At 42.0% G+C, this 23,420-nt stretch overlaps 1 protein-coding gene across 1 annotated transcript in view; it reads right to left on the reverse strand.

Moving 5' to 3' along the window:
* TLN2 (talin 2) overlaps positions 1-23,420 on the reverse strand; it is a 523,010-nt gene that overhangs the window by 74,558 nt on the left and 425,032 nt on the right. Inside the window, 2 exon segments of the mRNA XM_030188409.1 lie at positions 5,181-5,366; positions 20,995-21,111. Coding sequence (XP_030044269.1) covers positions 5,181-5,366; positions 20,995-21,111 — 303 coding nt within the window.

Below are 23,420 nucleotides of genomic sequence, written 5' to 3' on the forward strand. Positions count from 1 at the left end.
GATGTGTTATGTTATTCTAGTTTTGTATTCCACCTATATCTATTCAGTTCAAGGATGGATCACAGTTAACCGAGAGCTGGACTAATCAATCCAGGAAGTACAGATGAATAGAACAACTAATAACATATCTTAAGTTCAGATGAATCCTCATTAGTAGTTGTTGGGTTAAGCATTTGATAGACCAGCCCTATGGAATAAGAAAGTTTTTAGAAATTTTCTGAATTGAAGATGTGCACAAGATCTCAAAAATACTGGAAGTTGATTCCATTGAAAACCTGGCACACCCTTTCCCTCCACTCCCATGACATCAATTAAACCAGCAATGTCAACCTTCTAATCTCAGCATACATACTTAAACTGGTCCTTATTACTTCCAATGTGAAAACAGGTGTGTCTTTAAATGTTTTTGAGTGCTGGGCAGACTTATACGGTCTGTGCCAGAACCGGTGGTGGGAGGCGGGGCAGACTTATACGGTCTGTGCCCTGAAAAGAACAGGTACAAATCAAGGTAAGGTATACACAAAAAGTAGCACATGTGAGTTTATCTTGTTGGGCAGACTGGATGGACCGTGCAGGTCTTTTTCTGCCGTCATCTACTATGTTACTATGTTACTATATTATCCATGGACAGAAAAATACCTACTGTGTCTTCCTTTATCTCTATTCAGTGGAAAACTGAGCACCTTTCTGTAACCTGAACGTGCCAAGTACCAGGTCTAAATATGGACATCCATACATGGATGTCCCTTCTCCTTCTGCAATTGGAGCTGAATGTCTATCTTTTGGCCCCTCCCTAGTCCCATCCAAAACATGCCTGACCACTCCCCCTTGCCATATAGATGTACAGCAGCGTTAGACATCCATATTCCGGTTTTATATATTTGGATGTCCATGCAATATGAATGCATAATACCAGTTTTCAGATGTCCACAACACGAATAGAGCTTCTAAAATAACGCCTATGTTTGCTAAGTGGCACTATGGGTGCATTAGCATTCTTAACGCGCGTACGTGGTTTACGCGTGTTAAATGCTAATGCACCCACAGAAATGTATAGGCACATTAACGCGCCTTAAATTTACAGTAAACATACCCCTAAGCACCTTAACTATTTGTCAAAGTCATCTTCATTCTTGTGTATCTGAAGAAGAGATCAGCAGGGATGACTCAGATACACACAACTCTCTAGATTTTAAAACATATGAGAAGAAGAGGTTCTATACACCTGTTTAACAAATAGAGATAATTTTTGGCCAATCTGGGGCCAAAGATTTTCTTGCTGCTTCAGCAAATTGGGCAATGCAGTTGTCCTCCTCCTGTGTGGATGCTGTTCAAAAATACCATCCTGAAAGCCCAGGTCAAATATATTCCATGTATTAAAAAAGGAGGAAGGGAAGCCAAATGACAACTGGCATGGTTAAAAAGTGAGGTGAAGGAAGCTATTAGAGCTAAAAGAAAATCCTTCAGAAAATGAAAGAAGGATCCAACTGAAAATAATAAGAAACAGCATAAGGCATGGCAAGTCAAATGTAAAGCACTGATAAGGAAGGCAAAGAGAGACTTTGAAAAAAAAATTGCGATGGAGGCAAAAACATACAGTAACTTTTTTTTAAAAGATATATTAGAAGCAAGAAGCTGGCAAAAGTATCAGTTGGATCACTAGATGACCGAGGGATAAAAGGTGCACTCAGGGAAGACAAAGCCATAGTGGAGAGATTAAATGAATTCTTTGCTTCGGTCTTCACCGAGGAAGATTTGGGAGAGATACAGGTGCCAGAAATGGTATTCAAAGCTGACATATCAGAGAAACTGAACGGAATTTCTATAAACCTGGAAGATGTAATGGCGCAATTTGACAAATTGAAGAGTAGCAAATCGCCTGGACCAGGTGGTATTCATCCCAGAGTACTGTTAGAATTGAATAATGAACTTGCAGAACTATTGTTATTAATATGCAATTTATCTTTAAAATCAAACATGGTACAGTGAAGATTTGAGGGTGGCCAATGTAATGTCAATTAAAAAAAAAAAGGTTCCAGAGGTGATCCAGGAAATTACAGACCCGTGAACCTGACATCGGTGCCAAGCAAAATGGTAGAGACTATTATAAATAATAAAATTATAGAGCATATTCAAAAGCATGGATTAATGAGACAAAGCCAACATGGATTTAGTGAAGGGAAATCTTGCCTAACCAATCTATTACATTTCTTTGAAGGGGTGAACAAACATGGATAAAGGTGAGCCGTTTGATATTGTGTATCTGGATTTTCAAAAGGCATTTACAAAGTACCTCATGAAAGACTCCAGAGGAAATTGGAGAGTCATGGGATAGGAGGTAGTGTTCTATTGTGGATTAAAAACTGGTTACAAGATAGAAAACAGAGAGTAGGGTTAAATGATCAGTATTCTTAATGGAGAAGTGTAGATAGTGGGGTTCCACAGGGGTCTATGCTGGGACTGTTGCTTTTTAACATATTTATAAATGATCTAGAGATGGGAGTAACTAGTGAGGTAATTAAATTTGCTGATGACACAAAGCTGTCAAATCGCAAGAAGATTGTGAAAAATTACAAGAGGACCTTATGAGACTGGAAGACTGGGCATCCAAATGGCAGATGTTTAACGTGAGCAAGTGATACGTTTGGGAAAGAGAAACTCAAACTACAGCTGCGTGATGCAAGGTTCCATGTTTGGAGTTGCCTATCAGGAAATGGATCTAGGTGTCATCGTTGATGATACGTTGAAATCCTATGCTCAGTTGTGTGGCAGCAGCTCAAAAAGCAAATAGAAAGGAATGGAAAATAAAAATGAGGATGCTATAATGCCTTTGTATCACTCCATGGTGCGACCGCACCTTGAATATTGTGTGCAATTCTGGTCACCGCATCTCGCAAAAGATATAGTGAGATTAGAAAAGGTACAGAGAAGGGCGATAAAAATGATTAAGGGATGGGATGACTTCCCTATGACGAAAGGCTAAAGAGGCTAGGGCTCTTCAGCTTGGAGAAAAGATGGCTGATGGGAGATATTATAGAGGTCTATAAAATAATGAGTAGAGTGGAATGGGTAGATATGAATCACTTGTTTACTCATTCCAAAAATACTGGGACTAGGGGGCATGCAATAAAGCTTCAAAGTAGTAAATTTAAAACAAATGTGAGAAAATAGTTCTTCACTCAACATGTGATTAAACTCTGGAATTCTTTGCCAAAGAATGTAGTAAAAGCAGTTAGCTTAGCTGGGTTTAAAAAAGTTTTGGATAGCTTCCTATAAAGAAAAGTACATAAGCCATTATTAAGGTGGCCTTGGGGAAAATCCACTGCTTATTTCTAGGATAAGCAGCATAAAATGTATTGTATCGTTTTAGGATCTTGCCAGGTACTTATAACCTGGGTTGGCCACTATTGGAAACAGGATGCTGGGCTTGATGGATCTTTGGTCTGTCCCAGTATGGCAACACTTATATGCTCTGCCCACTCTTTAGATCCTACCCACTCTTCTAGTTTTCAAAGATTCAGCTGGTCCCACTGTTTCAGTCTTTCATCCCATGTGTTTTGTCTACATTACATGTCTGTATGTTTATCTGATTGTAAACTCCAAGAATCAGAAAACTGTCTACTATGCGTGTCTGTAAATGCTGAATAAAATAGGCAATCCTTGTCACCATACCAAGGCTGCCCAGCAGGTGTCCCCACAAGAACAAAATTTAAACCCATTTGCCCCCCAGGGGGCCTATGCACTCAACAAATATGAATGACAGAGTGAAATTCATGTTGCCACTCAGTAACTAAGAGCATTAACCACTGGATTAGCCTTCAATTCAATTAATGAATACTTTGAACAAAATTAAAATGCCATTTGCAATACGAGAGCTGAAACACAACAGGATCTACAGTTTTTACTGTGTACTTCAGTAACATCAATGTTTCAATAAAGCAACACGCTACAGGTTAAGGTTTCTATAAGCAGGAGAAAAAATTCCAGTTAAGTAAAAGGTGATTTTGAGTTTTAAACAACCTTATCTGAAGAGAACATACTGGAAACATGACTTCATAGACAAACTTCAGAATCTAAACTAGTGGCCACAGTGACTTCCTAATTCAATGGTCCAATCATTCTGTTAGTAAGGTCATATTGAAGATGTTTTTACATCACTGCCCTTGAAAGCATTTGTCTCTTCACATATCAATTAGCAAAACACCACTCCATAAAGGACATCTGTAGAATTTGGGAACAAACCGAGTTTAATTGTTAAGAAAATCAAGTTTTAAATTAACAGGCCTACAACAGAAAAACCTCTTCCTTCATATAGCTAAACCTTCCAGACTGCAGCAGCTCTGCCAATCTAAGTCTGTCACAAAGGAGTTAAGCCACCTGCTTGGCAAAGTTTTACAGAGTATTCAAGGCTGAGAAAAGAAAATGGAAAGGAAACAAAACTACTCATTAAATAACTCAAAAACCTGAAAGACAGCTTTTTCCTGGCTTCAGTGTACTGCCAAACTAATGATTCTCTCCTGGTGACTTTAACCCCTGCAACCTTTTAACACCGTCATTTCTAGAATTTGCTACAAATCACTTTTCTTTCAGTTCAATGCACAGAATAATGGAGCTCCCAAATATCATACTGCAAACACTCACAAGTTTACAACTTAAGCCATCTCTGTAGTATGAAACATGTTACAATAGCATATTTGCAGGTAGATACATATACAACACTCTAAACACCAGAATCACAACCTCTGAATGAAAACTATAGCAGTCATTCATCAAGTTAGACACCTTTGTTTAGCAAGCGAAGGTGTCCAGAAAGGCTCAGAATGGTAGAATGTTTGCATTCTCATATGTTCTTTGTATCTTTTGCCAAGTTAATGGGTTCAGCAGAGAATATGGAACAAATTTCATTTGCAGGAATTAGATGCATAAGACAAAAAGGAGCAGAATACAATTAAACAACAAAAGTAGCATTTAGTATTACAGCACTAAAGAGCAATTTCTATCATCAGAACATTTATTTCAGGCAACGAACACATCTACTAATCACTGTTCTGGCTTTAGAGCCTCTGATATTATTCCATTTCAACCTAAATTAAATTCAGGAAAATCAAGCTTAACATGGGCTACATTTTTACAATCATCACTTCAGCACAAACAAGAGGAAAAGTGAAGAGTCTCTTTACCTTACAAGCTGTTAGCATGTCAGACACTGCTTTGCGGCTCAGATTTGCTGTAGCAATCACATCTTCTTGTCTGCATGAGTTCCCAGCTGCAACAGCTTTGGCAGTTGCCATGGTGATGCCTTTCGTCAGCCGGATCGATTCTTCAGGTGTTGAGATTTTTTCTGGTACCTCCTTAGACTGGAACACCTGGAAAAGAGAGGGTAAACAGAGCAACTAGTTATTCTTTCAGTCAGATACCGGTCTCCTAAGCACCGAGTGTCAAATAACAACCTTTACAAGGCAGGAAATCAGAAAAATAATTTCTGCTTGTCATTTGGGCCCTGATAAGCTTCCAACATCTACACACATAAAGAGTAAAAAAAAAAAATAATAAGTAGTGGAAAGTATACTTAAAATATTAATCTGTTCTTTTCAATTAACCAAGTCTCAGCGTTTTAGTTTAGAGTGGATAAAATAGCCAACTGTATTTATATCAGTAGTTGATTTCTTGAAGACGGTCTTTTTACTAAAATATGTTAAGTTAATTTGAGGATTAATATGCCATATCATGGTGGCACAACACTTATATGTGTGTTCATTTATGCTTTAATCACCTGGCAGGAAATGGGCATGGTCTGAGCCTTGAACTTACAATGTGTTAACTGTTAAAAAAGCAGACGGCGCAGATCACTTAACCCCACATCATGGGGTGGTGATAAGTGCACCTGTGTTATTGATCATGCACATAACACATGGTAAATGCATTTCCTCTGTGTTAATTGTATGGGCAGATGCTTGGAACACACCCCAACAGTTAACACAGAACTTTAGCAATTGCCATGTGGTAACTGCATAACTTTACTTCGCTTTCTAAGGACCCCTAAGAGTATATGTTTCTGTATTTACCTAGATACATTCAATACATCTCTATACATCCATGTATTTTTATTCTATGCTAGTGTCCCTGATGTGTTCCCTCCCATAAAAGACTGTGAGGTTCTGCTTCGGGGAGAAAGTGTCTGTGTTGGAATCAAGCTAGAACAGGATGGTGCTGAAGAAAGTGTTTAGATATTTTTGGGGTATTATCTGTCACCTGAACACTGTGAAAACAGCGTAAATCAGTTTTGTAATACGGTATTGACCCCTGATGCAGGCATTGTGCCAAAATACAGCCACGTTGGGTAAGTCATTTAATAAAGATCCTGTATTTGCACCTGGTTTAAGTCTCCATTTTTGGCCACCTCTACTCTGTGGTTTCCTCTGTATTTTTGTGGAAAACCTCTTCTCTGTTTCGATGTTCCCTCCCATATACACCACACACTCTCACTATTAGGATCACTACTACATAGAGCTAAATGAATGTATCAACAAATTGCTCTTGCCAGTTTCTCTATTTTAGGTGAAGATGGTGAGTGCGACATGGGAGGACAGTGCAATGGAAATCACTATAGAACTGGTACAACCAGGGCCGTGCCTAGGGTCTATGGCGCCCCCCTGCAGACTATCAGTTGGCGCGCCCCCCCCCCCCCTGGACCTGCCTGGCAATGTGCTCCGCATCCGCTAGCGAGGCTCCAAGGCGTGTGGATGTCAAAGAATAAAGTGGTTGCTCAAAGCATATACTAACCACAATTGCTCAACTGCAAAACACTATACACAAACTTGTGCAAAAACACACTCATAACCTCACCAAACCATAACAGCACTAATTCCAAGGACAGAATGAGCTACAACCTTATGCATGGAAAGGCAGCACTGTAATTACACCGGGCTCTAAAACACCAGTACACAACCTAGTGAAAAAAAAAAAACACCAAAAAGGGCTGAAAATACTACACGCTAGTTACCTCAAGAAGTCAGACTCAGCATGCAGCAATACTAGAAAAATTGAAACTTACATGCAAAATGCACATTTCCAAAAGCTGACATATGTTAATAAATTCTGAATAAAATACTTTTTTCTACCTTTGTTGTCTGATCATTTAGTTTTTCTATTCGCTTTGGTCCCAGTGTCTTCAGTTTTATGCAGTCTCTTCTTTCCATTTGATATTTTTTCTCTCACCATGTCCATCATCCTCCTGTGTCCTTATGCGTACTGCCTACCATCTGTAGCCCTATCCTTCAGTGTCCCGATCCAGCTCTTAAATTCAGCAGTTTTCCCTCCATCCATATCCAGCATTTCTCCTCACTCCCCTCCATCCATGTGCATATACTTCCCTCCCCTCCATCCATGTCCAGCACCATCCCTCTTTCTCTCCTACCCTTCCATCCAGTGTCATCCCTCTTTCTCTCTCTTCCACCCATTACCCTCTCCTTCCATCCATTGTCTCTCTCTATCTCGACCCTTTTCCATTCAGCATGTCCTCTCTCACCCCATCCTTCCAGTGTCTTTCCTCTTTCCCTACCTACCAGCATCTTCCCTCATTCTGCCCCCTCCTTCCAGCATTTTTCCTCTTTCTCCCTTCTTTCATCCAGCATTTCTCAGTCTGGCTGCTAGGTTCTCCCCCAGTTTCTCCCCAGCAGCTTCGCTCTCTCTCCTACCCATGTCCCCTCTTTCTCTCTCCATCTTTAAACTCATCTCTCTCTCCCTCTCTCTCTGTACCCCTCTTCCATCCAGCATCTTCTCTCTGGCTCTCACCTGCTCTTTTCCATGTCCCCTCTTTCTCTCACCATCTCTCTCTAGCTCTGCCCTGTTGTTTTCCATGGCCCCTCTTTCTCTCCCCATCTCTTTCTGACTTTCCCCTGCTCTTTTCCATGTCCCCTCTTTCTCTCCCCTATCTCTCTGGCTCTCCCCTGCTCTTTTCCATGTCCCCTCTTTCTCTCCCCATCTCTTTCTGACTTTCCCCTGCTCTTTTCCATGTCCCCTCTTTCTCTCCCTATCTCTCTGGCTCTCCCCTGTCTTCCCAATCCCAACCCTGGGACCAGCATGTCTTCTTCTCTCTTCCTTCCCTCCCAGCTACCACCCCTCTCTTTGGGAGTTCAGCAACTATTTGTCTTTCCTCTCTTCCTCCTGGGATCCAATAAATATCCATATCTCTTCTCTCTCTCCTGTTCCCACTTCCCCTCCTTCTGTGGGTCTAGTATGTCTCCTGCAGGTCCCAGCATCATTGCCCCCCCAGTCCAATAATCTCTCACTCTCTCTGCTGTGCACTGATCCAGTCATCTCACTCCCTCCCCCCACTCAAAGCTTGCTTTAGATTAATGGCGGTGGCAGCACTCCACCCGGGCTATCTCCGATTCTGCCCCCCCAAAAAACAGGAAGTCATGTGGCAGTACCTGGCAGAGGAAGGCGCAGACATAAGAAGAAAAAGAAGCGCGGAGCCGCCCGCAGCAGCCTTCAGACATGCGCTGTCGGCTCTGCCGGTCCTCTGCTCCCGGAACGGGAAATTGAAGTCAGGGGGCAGAGGACCGGCAGAGCCGACAGCGCATGTCTGAAGGCTGCTGCGGGCGGCTCCACGCTTCTTTTTCTTGTTATGCTGGCTGTGGAAAGAAGCGGCGCCGGTGGCAGCAGAGGTTCAGCGTAGGTCTTGTTTGTCGGGAGTTTAGTACAACACGGTAAGCGGGGTAGCAGGCGCCCCCCTGCGGTGCTTACCCCGCTTACCGTGTTGGCACGGGCCTGGGTACAACTATACATAGACTTTCCTGTACAGTTCCTATAATACATTGTCTAGCACCACAAAGCAATAGGGCTTACACAATGAGCAAAATGTCAGTCAAGGAATTCCATTTTCCCTCTTAGTTTACTTTTCCTCCTAGGGGAAATGAAAGCCTGAAAACCAACTCCTTATCCTTAAGCGGTTAAAAAAATATATATCAGCCAGCACAGATCATCTCCCCCCCCTGCCCACCCGATACAGTGAAAGACACAATACACACAGTGCAGGGAAGAACGGAAGGATTTGTTATACTCGGTCAGACTGATGGTCCACCTAGCCCAGTATCCTGCTTCCAGGTCACTAGCACCTGCCAGAATCCTAACGACAGTGAGATTCCATGCTACCTAACACCAGGAATAAAGAGTAGCTTTCGCCATGTCTACCTTAAAAGCAATTGATGAACTTTTCCTCCAGGAACTTGTCCCAAAAATTTTTAAACCCAGATATGCTAACTGTTTTTACCACATCCTTTGGCAACACATTCCAGAGCTTAGCTATTTATTGAGTGAAAATATTATTTTCTCCTGAGTAAACAACTGATTCACGATTACCCATTCTACTCCACTCAGGATTTTGTAAACCTCTATCACATTCCCCCTCAGCTGTTTCTTCTCCGAGATGAAAAGCCCTAACACATTCAACCTTTCCTCATATGAGTTCCATCTCCTTAATCATTTTGGTCACTTTCTTTGAACTTTTTCTATATTTTGAGATGCGGTGACCAGAACTGCACACAATACTCAAGGTGAGGTTGCACCATGGAGTAATACAGAGGCATTACAATATCCTTTGTCTTATTTTCTATTCCTTTCCTAAGGATTCCTAACATTTCTTTTTCAGTTGCCACCAGACACTGAGAAGAAGATTTGAACATACTGTCCACGAGGACACCTGGATCTTTTTCTTGGGTGGTGATTCCTAATGTGGAATCTAGCATCAAGTTGCAATGATTTGGATTATTCTTCCCAATGTGCACCACTTTGCACTTGTCCACATTAAATTTAATCTGCCATTTGGATTTCCAGTCTACCAATTTCTTAAGGTCTTCCTGCAATTTTTCGCAGTCTGGATGGGATTTAACAACTTTGAAACAGCTTTGTGTTAGCTTCAAATTTAATCACTTCACTCATTATTCCCATTTCCAGATCATTTATATAAACACTAGTGCAACCAAGCCCGTTTCGTCAAAAATGAAATGCGCCCTAGGAAGGCTCTCGTCTAAGCGATTTCTCCTCTCTCCCCTTCCCTCCCCTCCATGTGAAGCAATTCTTCCCTCCCCTCCCCGTGATTCTGACCTGCCTGCCATGTGGAGCGATTCTCCTCTGCCCTGCCATCCCCTCTGTGTGCCGTGATTCTCCCCTTACCTCCCCCCTCCATGTCCAGAGATTCTCCTCTGCCCTGCCCTCCCCTCCGTATCCCAGGATTCTGGCCTCCCCTCCATGTTCAGCGATTGTCCTCTGCCTTGGCCTCCACCCTCTGTGTCCCGCGATTCTCCTCTGCCCTGCCCTCCCTTCCATGTCCCGCAATTCTCCCCTTGCCTCCCATCCCCTCCATGTCCAGCGATTCTCCTCTGCCCTGCCCTTCCATCCGTGTCCCGCGATTCTTTCCTCTCCTCCCATCCCATCCATGACCATCAATTCTCCTCTGCCCTGCCCTCTCCTCGATGTCCCGCAATTCTGTTCTCCCCTCCATGTCCAGTGATTGTCCTGTGCTCTGCCCTCCCATCCGTTCGTAACATCCTGACGTCAGCACGCCTCCAGCAATTCTCCCCTTGCCTCCCATCCCCTCCATGTTCAGTGATTGTCCTCTGCCTTGGCCTCCACTCTCTGTGTCCCGCGATTCTCCTCTGCCCTGCCCTCCCTTCCGTGTCCCGCAATTCTCCCCTTGCCTCTCATCCCCTCCATGTCCAGCGATTCTCCTCTGTCCTGCCCTCCCCTCGATGTCCCGCAATTCTGTTCTCCCCTCCATGTCCAGTGATTGTCCTGTGCTCTGCCATCTGTTCGTAACATCCTGACGTCAGCTCGCATCCAGCATTCTCTTCCCTCTCACTGTTCCGCCCTCCATCGATTTTCTTCTGCCCTCCCCTCGATGTCCTGTGATTCTGTCCTCCCCTCCATGTCCAGCGATTGTCCTTTGCCCTGCCCTCCCATCCGTTCATAACATCCTGACATCAGCTCACCTCCAGCGTTCCCTTCCCTCACTGTTCCACCCTCCTCTGACATCATTTCGTCTTTACGCGAGGGCGGGACAGTGAGAGGGAAAGGAACAGTGGAGGCTTGCTGACGTCAGGATGTTACAAACCCAGTCAGCCAGCCATAGAACGCTGAGGAACAAATTATTATATTAGATGTTAAAAAGTTCCATCCCAGTACAGATCCCTGGGGCACTCCATTATTCACCTTCCTCCATTGAGAAGACTGGCCATTTAATCGTATCCTCTGTTGTCTATCCAGACAGCAGGTGAAGTATGTGCATTGGTTATAAAATATGATCATCTATCCTTTCCTATAATGTTTTTGGACTCATGCATTACACCAATGGTGTCTTAATTGTTCTCATACCTCATACTAACATTATTGGCTTTTGTCTCACCTAGAATGCAAACCACACAAAACCCTGGAAAAGGGATTTAACAGTATACAAGAATTGATTTGATATGTGCCTGCTTGATTACTCTGCATGGTAACATTTACATTTGCTGTCAAGCAGATATAATGTTCACACCTTCAGTGTATGCACTAATGCTGTTCGATTTCTGCCAGCATTTTACAAAGATACAAACTACTTAAGTAGTGAGCCAGGTACATGCAATTTTCTAAGTGAATGTATATGCCTGCTTCCTTTCTGAAAAGTATCCCATGTGAAGTACAAGTACACATTTCCATCTGCTCTTTGGCATGTGCAAATTTCCAGGTGTATTTTACTTGCATATTTTATAAAAAATGTGAATAAGCCCACCACTGCCCTGTATCTGAAGTAAACCACATAATGCTGTTTTTCCTTAGTATAGCAAATACATTTCTGTGCACATATGCCAGACAGTTTTCTAAAAGGCCACGTCTGTAAAATGCTGGTTTGCCAGGAGAAATGCCCTTTAAGGTTATCCCAAGTTGGTTTTTCAACCATCCACAAAGTAGAAGAAATCCAATGGCTTGAAACTAATTTATTTATTTTAAGCCAACCATTTCCTCCTGGGCCTTACAGCTCAATCAGAGCCAAGTCAAGGATCTGGTAAAGAACATTCATCTGCAATTACCTGGGGAGTTTTTGCCCTGTTTTATCTCTCTCCCTACCTCACTTCTGTGCGGTCATCATATAGCAGAGCGCTTTCAAGAACCCTACAGTCATGTCCCTAAATTTGACCATTAGGTGGTGCTACTGCAGAATGACCATGATGACCCCCCCACCCAAAGGCCGTAAACAATGCTCACATGGTATCCCAAGCTCTCTGGTCAACCAAGGCAATGGAAAACCTAAGCCAGAAGTCAAACACAGGTGCCTTTAAATCCATTACACCATTAGGATGGCCCAAACATTAGTTTTAATCAGGTTAAAAATGGAACTGATGGGAAAAATTGTCTCAGGTCACTGCTTTTCAACAAAGTACACACCAGACTCTGGGTTGAAGAAATGAAATGACTACATAGATAAGGATTACAAGTAATTAATCACAATCAGGTTAGAAACCTTCAGTTCAAAAAGGCTAGATATCGAAGCACTTTGATATCTAGCCTTTTGGATGTTTTATGTAATAAAGCTGCGGCCAAGTTTTACCCACTTAAGTCATCATGAATCTAATGTGTGAGCAAGTACAGATACAGTGCAAATACCATTGTTAAGACTTGTTACCAAACATGGGTGAAAACGTTAACAACTACTTATTTCCATTTTCAATGCGACAACCTAGCTGCCCATGCAGTTTTAATCAGGTTAAAAATGGAACTGATGGGAAAAATTGTCTCAGGTCACTGCTTTTCAACAAAGTACACACCAGACTCTGGGTTGAAGAAATGAAATGACTACATAGATAAGGATTACAAGTAATTAATCACAATCAGGTTAGAAACCTTCAGTTCAAAAAGGCTAGATATCGAAGCACTTTGATATCTAGCCTTTTGGATGTTTTATGTAATAAAGCTGCGGCCAAGTTTTACCCACTTAAGTCATCATGAATCTAATGTGTGAGCAAGTACAGATACAGTGCAAATACCATTGTTAAGACTTGTTACCAAACATGGGTGAAAACGTTAACAACTACTTATTTCCATTTTCAATGCGACAACCTAGCTGCCCATGCTTGCTTCATCAATATACTAATAATACTCAATACCCAGTCTTGTGAAGCGATACCTGCGGTGTCGTCAAGGCCTCACTTCCACTTATGGCGGTTTTGCATGCAAGCAGATCAAACTCTAATAACAAACATTTCAGGTTATTGCTTTGCCAATAAAATAAAAGCTGCCTGATATTTTCTTTTGAAGTTATTGGAGCTGTGATCCCAACACCCCTCCCATCCCTAAAACCAAACCCTAACTCAATAACCGTACCTTACCCACTCTAATCAGCACTCCTAATACTCAACTTCTAGGAAGGGAGTGGGTGGGATTAAATAACCCTTAAACTTCCTTCAGCCTAAAATTCTTCCACTGCCATCTGCCACCCTGAATTCTCCACAAAAGTCCACCAACTCAAACTGTATGACTCACTCTCCCAAATCCTGCCCCTTAGTCTTAATCCACCAATCATCCTATTTAAGCTTATAGACCAATTGAAAACTCCTCCACCTCAGTAACTCTGCTCAACGTAATATCTATATCTTCTTTCCACTGTACCCTCCCCTCCTCCACCTCTTATTATTAAATTTTAATCCCCTAAAGAATAAAATGTATTATTCTCAGTAATCCTTTTTCTTTTATCTTTCCACATTCAATTCACATTCTTGGATTCTCAACCCTTTCCCACCATCTCCCCCTCCTCCCCCTGACCCTGTGTTAAGTACTACTGCAGCAAGGCCAATGTTATCTGGCCCACAGCCGATCCTACGTGCCCTCCTTACTTGGGATCTATTTGAAACTGCAAAAAATAAAAAGCAAATAAAGAAAAGGTGTGATGAAAATATTTTTAATCTTAGCCAGGAGTTCATGAAATCTCATGAAGACAATATTACAGTATTTAAACTGCAGGCATTTGTTCCACCCAGAAGATTTCACATTGTCTTCATCTGAGCTTCACACCATTGTGGATGGTGAGTCACAAATGAATGCATTTTCTTGAGCTTTCTTGCATCTATGTTAACGTATTATTTTTAAGTTAACATGATGTCTTTCATCGCATTTCAAGAAATACCTGCTACACAAAGCACTACTGATGTCCTGGGCCACCCTGCTAAAAAAAAAGGTAAACTGAAGACTTTCTTTTTATTTACTTATTTTTGAATGACTGTAAAGGAAGCATTTCTATTACTACTGCAATGGGAACGCCTGAATCATTAATGCCTACTGCAGTAGCCAAAACATGATGTGAGAATCTTCCACCACTTCAGGGTTTATCATGTAAGAAGATAACTTTTGGATATATCCTGTTTCTGCAGACCCCTTTGGCACTGAATGCTCTAAGTGGTGACTGTGAGGGGTATTTACTAAGTTGTAGTAAAACAACACATGACTACAGGTGTCATTAAACTGCAGCCCCTCAGTACCACAAGTAGAGACTCCTGAGGTAGATTCAAAATACATTGCTGCAGCCAGGAATATCAAGTGTCCCTGGGCTGTAATAACACAGAAGTAATGGGCCCCAAGATGGGTCTGTTATCTCTTAAAGGGATCAGTGGTGGAATAAGGTAACTTACCACCCACCCTCTCCAATCTCCTCCCTCTACCACTTGGCTATTTCCTCTCCCCCACTGCTTATTTATTTGGATTTATTTACCGACTTTTTGAAGGAATTCACTCAAGGTAGTGCACAGTAAGAATAAATCAAACATAAGCAATAGACAATTACAGCAGTAAAAATATTCAAACAACAATACAAAGACAACTGCAAAAATGGGGAAACTGGATCCGTTACGAAGGGGAACGTAGAGACAAGGGAGTAGCGCGATCAACAGGACGCTTTCAAACACAACCAAGGAGACGAGAGATGGCGAAAAAAGCCTGCCGCAGGAGTCTATGGGTCAGAATAAAACACATAATAATAGGTACATAAGATTATATAAATCATAATTGTGAGGTAAAACCATATAAATCATCTAATATAATAATTTGTACCTCCAACGTTCTGAAGCTGACTCCGTGGCAGCGGCAGTGAATCCGTGTAGTAGTGAAGCCCTGTAGTGTTCGTAGGCTTCATAATCGCTCCGCCCTCCGAGGGCAGGGAAGGCTGCGTGGTAACGCGACGTCAGGAGAAGGGACCAACCACAGGCAATCGCACTCGCTCTCAGTGCCCCGCACTCAGAGCCCTCCATCTTCTGATCTGATCGCTCGCCGTGTCCCGCCCTCCTGCCCTCAGAGCCCTCCTGATCTGAAGAGCCGCCTGACTCAGTTCCTCGCGCTGTGTCCCGCACTCCCGCCCTCGGAGCCCTCCTCCCAGTTGCAACGGTGACCCCCCTCCAAGCCCCTCGCCATCCCCTCTCAGTTCGGCAGTCCCCTCCGAGTTCACCAGCCCAGCAACGCTGACCTTGACTTACCCAGTCCGGGTTACGGCGGCCGGCAGCAGTGTTAAATGGCGTGCAAGCTCAGCCCTTCTCTCTCTCTCTCAGCTCTAGTCCCGCCCTCATTTCCTGTATCCGCAAGGACGGGACCAGAGCTCAGAGAGAGAGAGAAGAGCAGAGCCTGCATGCGTTTTACCGCTGCTGCCGGCTGCCGTAACCCCGACTGGGTAAGTCAAGATGACTTTTAAAATTCGGAAGGAGGGGGCCTGGAAGGAAGGGAGGGACAACGACCCTGGAACTGGGAGTGAAGGGGGGACCCTGAAACTCAGAGGGAGGGATGAATGGAGGGGGGATCCTGAAACTCAGAGGGAAGGAGGGGGGACCCTGAAACCCGGAGGGAAGAAGGGAGGGACCCTGAAACTCGGAGGGAGGGAGGGGGAATGACCCTGAAACTCGGAGGGAGGGGGAATGACCCTGGAACTGGGAGGGAGGGAGGGGGGAACGACCCTGGAACTGGGAGGGAGGGGGGGACGACCCTGGAACTGGGAGGGAGAGAGAGAGGACCCTGAAACTCGGAGGGAGGGAGGGGGGACAACCCTGGAACTCGGAGGGAGGGGGGAACGGGGGAGGGGCCCCCTGGCACACAGTCTCATTTTCACACACACACACACACACTCTCTCACAGACACACTCGCACCCAGTCTCACTCACTGTCACACACTCGCACATTCACTCTCTCTCTCTCACACAGTCACTTTCACACACACTCTCTCAAACATACACACTCCGAGGAAAACCTTGCTAGCGCCCGTTTCATTTCAATGAAAAACAGACTTTTTTAAAAAGCTTTTAGTTCATTGTAACAAAGTTTACACTAAAAATATTGTTTATAAAGAAATCTTACAAATGTAACAAAAAAATTATATTCAGAATACAACTTTTTGAAAATGTGTATACTCTATACCTTTTACAAAAACCTAATCATAAAATTCACTAACAGACAGAAACAAAAGAATACAAGAACATAAAACAATATAGATCTCATTCTGCAGCACGATAGTACTTATAATACACCACTGAAAATTACTGATTACCATCAGAGCACATTTCTCCTAACACTTCCCTTAAAAACATTAATGGGAGAAGGCGATTACCTTGCTAGCGCCCGTTTCATTTCAAAGAGAAACAGGCTTTTTTTTACTAGTATGGATATAAGATGTATAAGAAAAACAAAACATAAAAATATATAAAATATAAATATATTTACAAAAATTGAAATCAAGATACACAAACACTGAAAACAAATAAATATCAAGATAAACAGCCATTTCAACTAAAAACAAATAAATATAGCCATCTGATAGTAAACAGAACACAACATATGATTATAGGCAAATATAACATGGTGCTGACCTGTATATGGTGGTCACTTGTATATAGTGGACTGTCTTCTTCGACTGGGTGACAAAACAGTTGGATGTGGGAGGGGCGCTTGATGTGCAATACTTGGATTTCAGCAAAGTCTTTGACACGGTTCCGCACAGGCGACTGATAAATAAATTGAGTGCCCTCGGTGTGGGACCTAGAGTAACTGATTGGGTAAAAATTGGTTGAATGGTAGGAGACAGAGGGTGGTGGTAAATGAGAGCTTGCTCTGATGAAGAGGATATCGTCAGTGGAGTACCGCAAGGATCGGTCTTAGGGCCAGCTCTTTTTAACGTCTTTGTGAGCGATATTGTGGAAGGGCTGTCTGGTAAGGTTTGTCTCTTTGAGGATGATACTAAACTCTGCAACAGGATGGACACCCTGGAGGGTGTGAATGACATGAGGAAGGATCTAGCGAAGCTAAAGGAATGGACTGATATTTGGCAACTAAGGTTTAATCCCCAAAAATGCAGGGTCATGCACTTGGGTCGCAAGAATCCGAGGGAATGGTACAGTATAGTGGGTGAAGTGCTTCAGTGTGCGAAGGAAGAGCGGGACTTGGGGGTGATTGTGTCTGATGACCTTAAAGCTTTCAAACAGGTAGAAAAAGTGACGGCCAAAGCCAGAAGGATGCTTGGGTGCATAAAGAGAGGCATGACTAGCAGGAAAAAGGAGGTGATAGTGCCGTTGTATAAGTCTCTGGTGAGGTCTCATTTGGAGTACTGCGTGCAGTTCTGGAGACTGCACCTATGGAAAGATATAAACAGGATGGAGTCGGTTCAGAGGGCGGCTACGAAATTAGTAAGCGGTCTTGAATGCAAAAATTATAGGAACAGGCTTAAGAACCTCAACATGTATACGCTGGGAGAGAGGAGACATGATAGAAACGTTTAAATATCTCAAGGGCATTTATGTACAGGAAGAGAGCCTTTTTCAAATGAAGGAGAGCTCTGGAATGAGGGGGCATATGACAAAGTTAAGAGGAAATAGGCTTAGGAGTAACCTAAGGAAGTATTATTTCACAGAAAAGGTGGTGGAGGCGTGGAATGGCTTCCCGGAGGAGGTGGTGGAGTCGAGGACTGTTCCAGAATTTAAAAAGGCATGGGATAAGCATGTGGGATCACTTAGGAACAGGAAGAATTAGGGGTTACAGAGGATGGGCAGACTGGAATGGGTCATATGGCCTTTATCTGCTGTCATGTTTCTATTTCTACTTGTAGATGTAACTGAAGAGTAAGTTGCATCTACAAGTTGCCTTTCCATCTTTTCCTTTTCTTTCTCTATCTAAACCTCTATCATGCCTATATCAACGCCAATGGCAGTATATCAAGTATTATCGAGAAATAAACAAACAAACAGCAAGCCACCATAAAGCCCAAACCCACCTGACAGCCGCTTCAGTAGCCAATTCTTTCCCCCACCCCTTACTAGGGAATTCTATAATGGCTAATGTCTGGACAGGAATAATCTCCAGTCAATCCTGCCCCGTTAGCAAGCAGTTCTCAAAATAGTGTCTCCTGACCTCTAGTGGTAGGCAGGTAGATCCTTAACAGTAGTACTGCAAGACTATTGCTAAGGGTTGCGAAGAACCTTTTTGAGGCTGTCAACCAAAGGGGCTGAAGCAACTGGGTATCACTCCTCCCAGACATTAGAAACATGGATTCCCCCCGACCCCGGGTAGGTGCCAGGGGAAACTGGTGGTGGTGGTAGTGGTGGTGGGGGAGGGGTAGGAAATTGACTGTTGGTGAGACTTATGATTGGGGGAACGGATGGCAGCATCAAGCAATGTATTAGCTGCCTGATGCTTTTGGGAACGAAAAATAAAACCAGCTCAAAGTTGGTGCTATTGTTACAGGAATAATGCAGCATGCAAAGTTAAATACAAGTTGTGGTACTCAATTTGCATAATAATTAAGTGCTTTGCATGACTTTGCTCATGTTGCACATCCAAAATCAAAGACTTTCTATCCCGCCCACTGAACAAGCCATCAAAAATGTGTGTTAAGGGCAAATAACTAGGAGTGTGCAGTCCAAAAAGTTTTTTGTTTTTTTTCCCCGTATCCTTTAAGGGAATTTTCATTTTGTTTGGGTTGTTGTTATTTTTGTTTCTTTTTTTTTTGTTTGTGCATGTGTTATAGGCGCAACATCTTTAAGAGCACACACTTCCAGGAAAAGTGTGCACTTTTCACAAAGAGGGCGCACTTTCTTGGAAATACTATTGGGAAAGAGTGCATTCTCTTTGCAAATAGTGTACCCTCTTCACAAACAACACACTCTTTTGAAAATGTTTGCATTATTGACGACAAACAAAAAAAACCCTGAAATTTCTGTATTTTTTCTTGTGGTTTCAGGAAAAAAATAGACATGAAATGACATGGAAAATGTCACTTCAAATGAACGCACAATCCTACAAATAACATGCTTCATTTATTTATTTTCTTTACTTAGCATTTTATGAGTGTTTAATGGCACTTTGGAACTACCCTTCTAAGACTGTAGGCTTTTATATTCTTTACCACTCAGTCCTCCCATACTCTTTAATCAAACAAGGGCTCAGCACACCTCTGATGACCTGATCTTCTACAGGAAAAGAAGAGATTTCCATTCTCACCTGTTATCAAATGGATTTTCATCCTTTCACAGCGTAAGCGATTGTGAAACCTTTACTTGGTGGTATGCAATGCACTCAGTAGTCCCTAGCCATCACAATGATCAAACAGCTTCCAGATGCACTGTAGTGGCAGTCATTTTCTCTCTCTTTTAAGCATTCAAGGTTCACAACAAGCAATACATTTCTTCAGTGGAAAGCACTTTTCTCATGAAAAGTGTCTTAAAAAAAATTCCCAGTACCAATTGTAAAAAGCCTTTCAATACCAATGGACTGCAGTTTTGTGGTATCATACATATCATTACTTTTCAACTAACAGCTCTACTAGTGCATCATAAATGTCTAACAGTATTAATAAATGACACGCAAGAACTTTTCAGTGTCATCATACAGAGCTTTCAACTTGTTGATTTCTATACAATAGTGCTTTTATATTTTTGGAAACAAAAAGGCATTATTACAGCATTTTAATTAAAAAAGCTGATATTTATAAAGTTAATGACATGAAAGTAATTGGAGGTGAATGATGTGAGGAAGATGGAGACCTTAAATTAGGATACGATTGCAAGCTTCATAGCTCATGTCATAACTACACGTTTGGCCCCCTTTCTCTGGAAAGCCCTGCCCCTTTCTCTCCATGAAAAACTGTCCTTTAAAAACTTTAAGATAGGCCTAAAATCATTTATTTTTTTAATCAAGTATTGAATAATTTGTAGAGTATGCAGGGCTTGACAGCAAATGGTGTCTGACTTAGGAACAGTGTGCAGTCAAAGTTACTTGGTTATTTGAATGTCCTCTCAGTATGCTTCAGTTTCTTTCCTTTTATAATGGAGTTCCTTATTTTTTGTTTTTATTGTAATAAAAGGTGATTTTAGCAAATATAAACAAACACATTTTTGCTGATCAGGTGATTTTGATATACCAAATTTATTAAGGGTTTTTCTCACTGGGAAAAATCTTTGATAAGATCTTTGGTGTGTTGTCAAGATCCAATAAAGCTATCTTTCTTATCTCAAATAGAGAACCACAAGGGCTTCATATGGTACAGATAAACTGTACAAGGAAAACTTGAGTGGTTTATGACAGCATCTGAACTCAAGACAGAACTACCCTTCTCCATTTAGAATTTCTCAATTGATCTAATTAGAAAACTAAACAAGAATTCTATATTCTTCTTAAAGCTGCCTAATTGATCTTTTAACCCTACCTGGAATGTTGTGCAAAGATGCCTCATGGCATCATTGCATTCCTGAGAATTAGATGTTCTCCACTGCAGTGCTTTCCTGGCTGGTAAACAGCCAATCTGCTTTTTCCTGCATCTGACCTTAAAGATCATTATTCACACCCAAGACATTGCTACTATGAACTACCAGATGCTGTGCCATAATTATTAGCAGAACCATATAGGTATTACTGCATTAGTAAAAGCAGCCTCAGTTTTTACTGTACCTCCCTTAGCTGCTTTAAAAAGTTATCGTGTGAGCCTGGTTTGTCTTTTACCGTTAGCTCCTGCTTGATGTACTCAATCGTGGCTTCAAGAGCTCTCGTGCCGCGAGTAGCCTCATCTTCCACAGCTTTAACAGTTTTCAAGAGCGATGTCACATTTGTAACCATCACCTGAAAAGCAATAAATCAAAATAAATCAGGTTGCAATTATTTATTTTTTGCACTTACAAGGATGCACATTCTCTGAGCACAATAGACCATAAATCCTTTCATGTGACAAAGACTAAAAGTTATGTCAAGAAATGATTAAGCAATACATTTAGAACTAATCGGAGGAAATATTTTTTTCACTCAACACTTAGGTAAGCCCTGGAATTCATTGCTGGAAAAGTAGCAAAAGCTGTTAGCATAGTTGGGTTTGGATACTTTCAGATTGTTGGATGGGGCGGGTGAATTGAAGGAACCATACCCTGTTGAAAGTTTGCTTGTTTTTTTGTATACTGCTATTAAAAGTAGTGTAAAAAAACCCAAAACGGTTTGGACAAGTTCCTGGAAGAAAAGTCCATAAACTGTTATTAAGATAGACTCTGGGGAAAGCCACTGCTCATCCCTGGAATAAACAGCAGGGAATCTTGCTACTTTTTGGGATCCCATCAGGTGCTTGTGACCTAGAAACAGGAAATTGGGTTAACAGACCCAGTATGGCAATGCTTATGTTCATGATGCAAAAGGATCAGGGGCACTGATCTGTCTTTCCAATGAAATACACTCAAAATGTTTACATTTTGGATATTAAAAGATGAAGAGAGAACTGAAACTAGGACACTATCTAATACAATCCATTAATTCTGTCTATTTTGAGCACCAGTAGGTTTTTTTTGGGGCAAGGTTCTGCATTTCTTGACTAAATATTTTGGTTATCCAGTAGGTATTTCTTCTAACTGCCCATTATCCAAATATGTATGGAGCTTCCTGGGTACCCTAAACCAGTTCAGAGAAATGTTCTTAGGAATGACATTGCATTTCTTGTTTTTGTTTATTTTGAGTATGTCCACTTAGTGCAGCACAGAATGTTCTAGTATGCTTGAAATAGGGATGAGACAAAGCTTATCACAAAAAGAGTCAAGTTGGTCTCTGCCATATTTGGACATTTTAAAACCCTCCAATCTCAGAATAGCGCCCAATCAAACATCATGAAAAGCATCAGAAGCAGGAGATGAGGACAAAATTTTGTTTATTAGCAGCACTAATTGAGAATGTGCAAACTTTATTTGAATAATGTAGTTAGTTTGGAAGTATTACCATATACCATACAGCTACTGTGGTGAGCTTATTTTTGAAAATGCTGTCGAGCAGGGACTGTCTCTTCATGTTCAAGTATACAGCGCTGCGTACATCTAGTAGCGCTATAGAAATGATAAGTAGTAGTAGTAGTAGATCATTTATAAATATGTTAAAAAGTAGCGGTCCCAGCACAGACCCCTGGGGAACCCCACTAACTACCCTTTTCCATTGAAAATACTGACTCTTTCACCCTACTCTGTTTTCTATCTTTTAAACAGTTTTTAATCCACAATAGAACACTACCTCCTATCCCATGACTTTCCAATTTCCGCTGGAGTCTTTTATGAGGTACTTTGTCAAATGCCTTCTGAAAATCCAGATACACAATATCAACCGGCCCACCTTTATCCACATGTTTGTTCACCCCTTCAAAGAAATGTAGATTGGTGAGGCAAGATTTCCCTTCACTAAATCCATGTTGACTTTGTCTCATTAATCCATGCTTTAGAATATGCTCTGTAATTTTATTCTTTATAATAGTCTCTACCATTTTGCACAGGTGTCTATGTTCCCTTACAGGATACCAGTGCAACTGGGTATTAACACACCTAGGGCCCTATTTACAAAGGCACACTAGTGTTTTAGCACGTGGTAACCATGTAGATGCACATAATATTCCTATGGGCTTCTACACAGCACACGCTAAAAATGCAACTGCGCATTTGTAAACAGGGCCCCTAACATTTAGGTGCAACTTGAGTGGAGGAGTAGCCTAGTGGTTAGTGCAATGGACTTCGATCCTGAGGAAGTGGGTTTGATTCCCACTGTAGCTCCTTGTGACTCACGGCAAGTCACTTAACCCTCCATTGCCCCAGGTACAAATAAGTACCTGTATATACACTATCCAGCTTATAATCGAAAGACAAAAACGCCTATATTGCGACCTAAATCGGGAGATAGGCGTTTATCTCCCAAAAACGAATAACGCGGTATAATCGAAAGCCGAACTTGGACGTTTTCAACTGCACTCCATCGCGGAAGCGTACAAAGTTGACGGGGGCGTGTCGGAGGCGTGGTGAAGGCGGGACTGGGGCGTGGTTATCACCCGAACAGAGATGGGCGCCTTTCGCCGATAATTGAAAGAAAGTATGTGTTTGTAGCTAGAATTTAGGGCACTTTTCCTGGACCCTGTTTTT

This window comes from Microcaecilia unicolor, chromosome 1, assembly GCF_901765095.1.
Source record: "Microcaecilia unicolor chromosome 1, aMicUni1.1, whole genome shotgun sequence".
Taxonomy (NCBI): domain Eukaryota; kingdom Metazoa; phylum Chordata; class Amphibia; order Gymnophiona; family Siphonopidae; genus Microcaecilia; species Microcaecilia unicolor.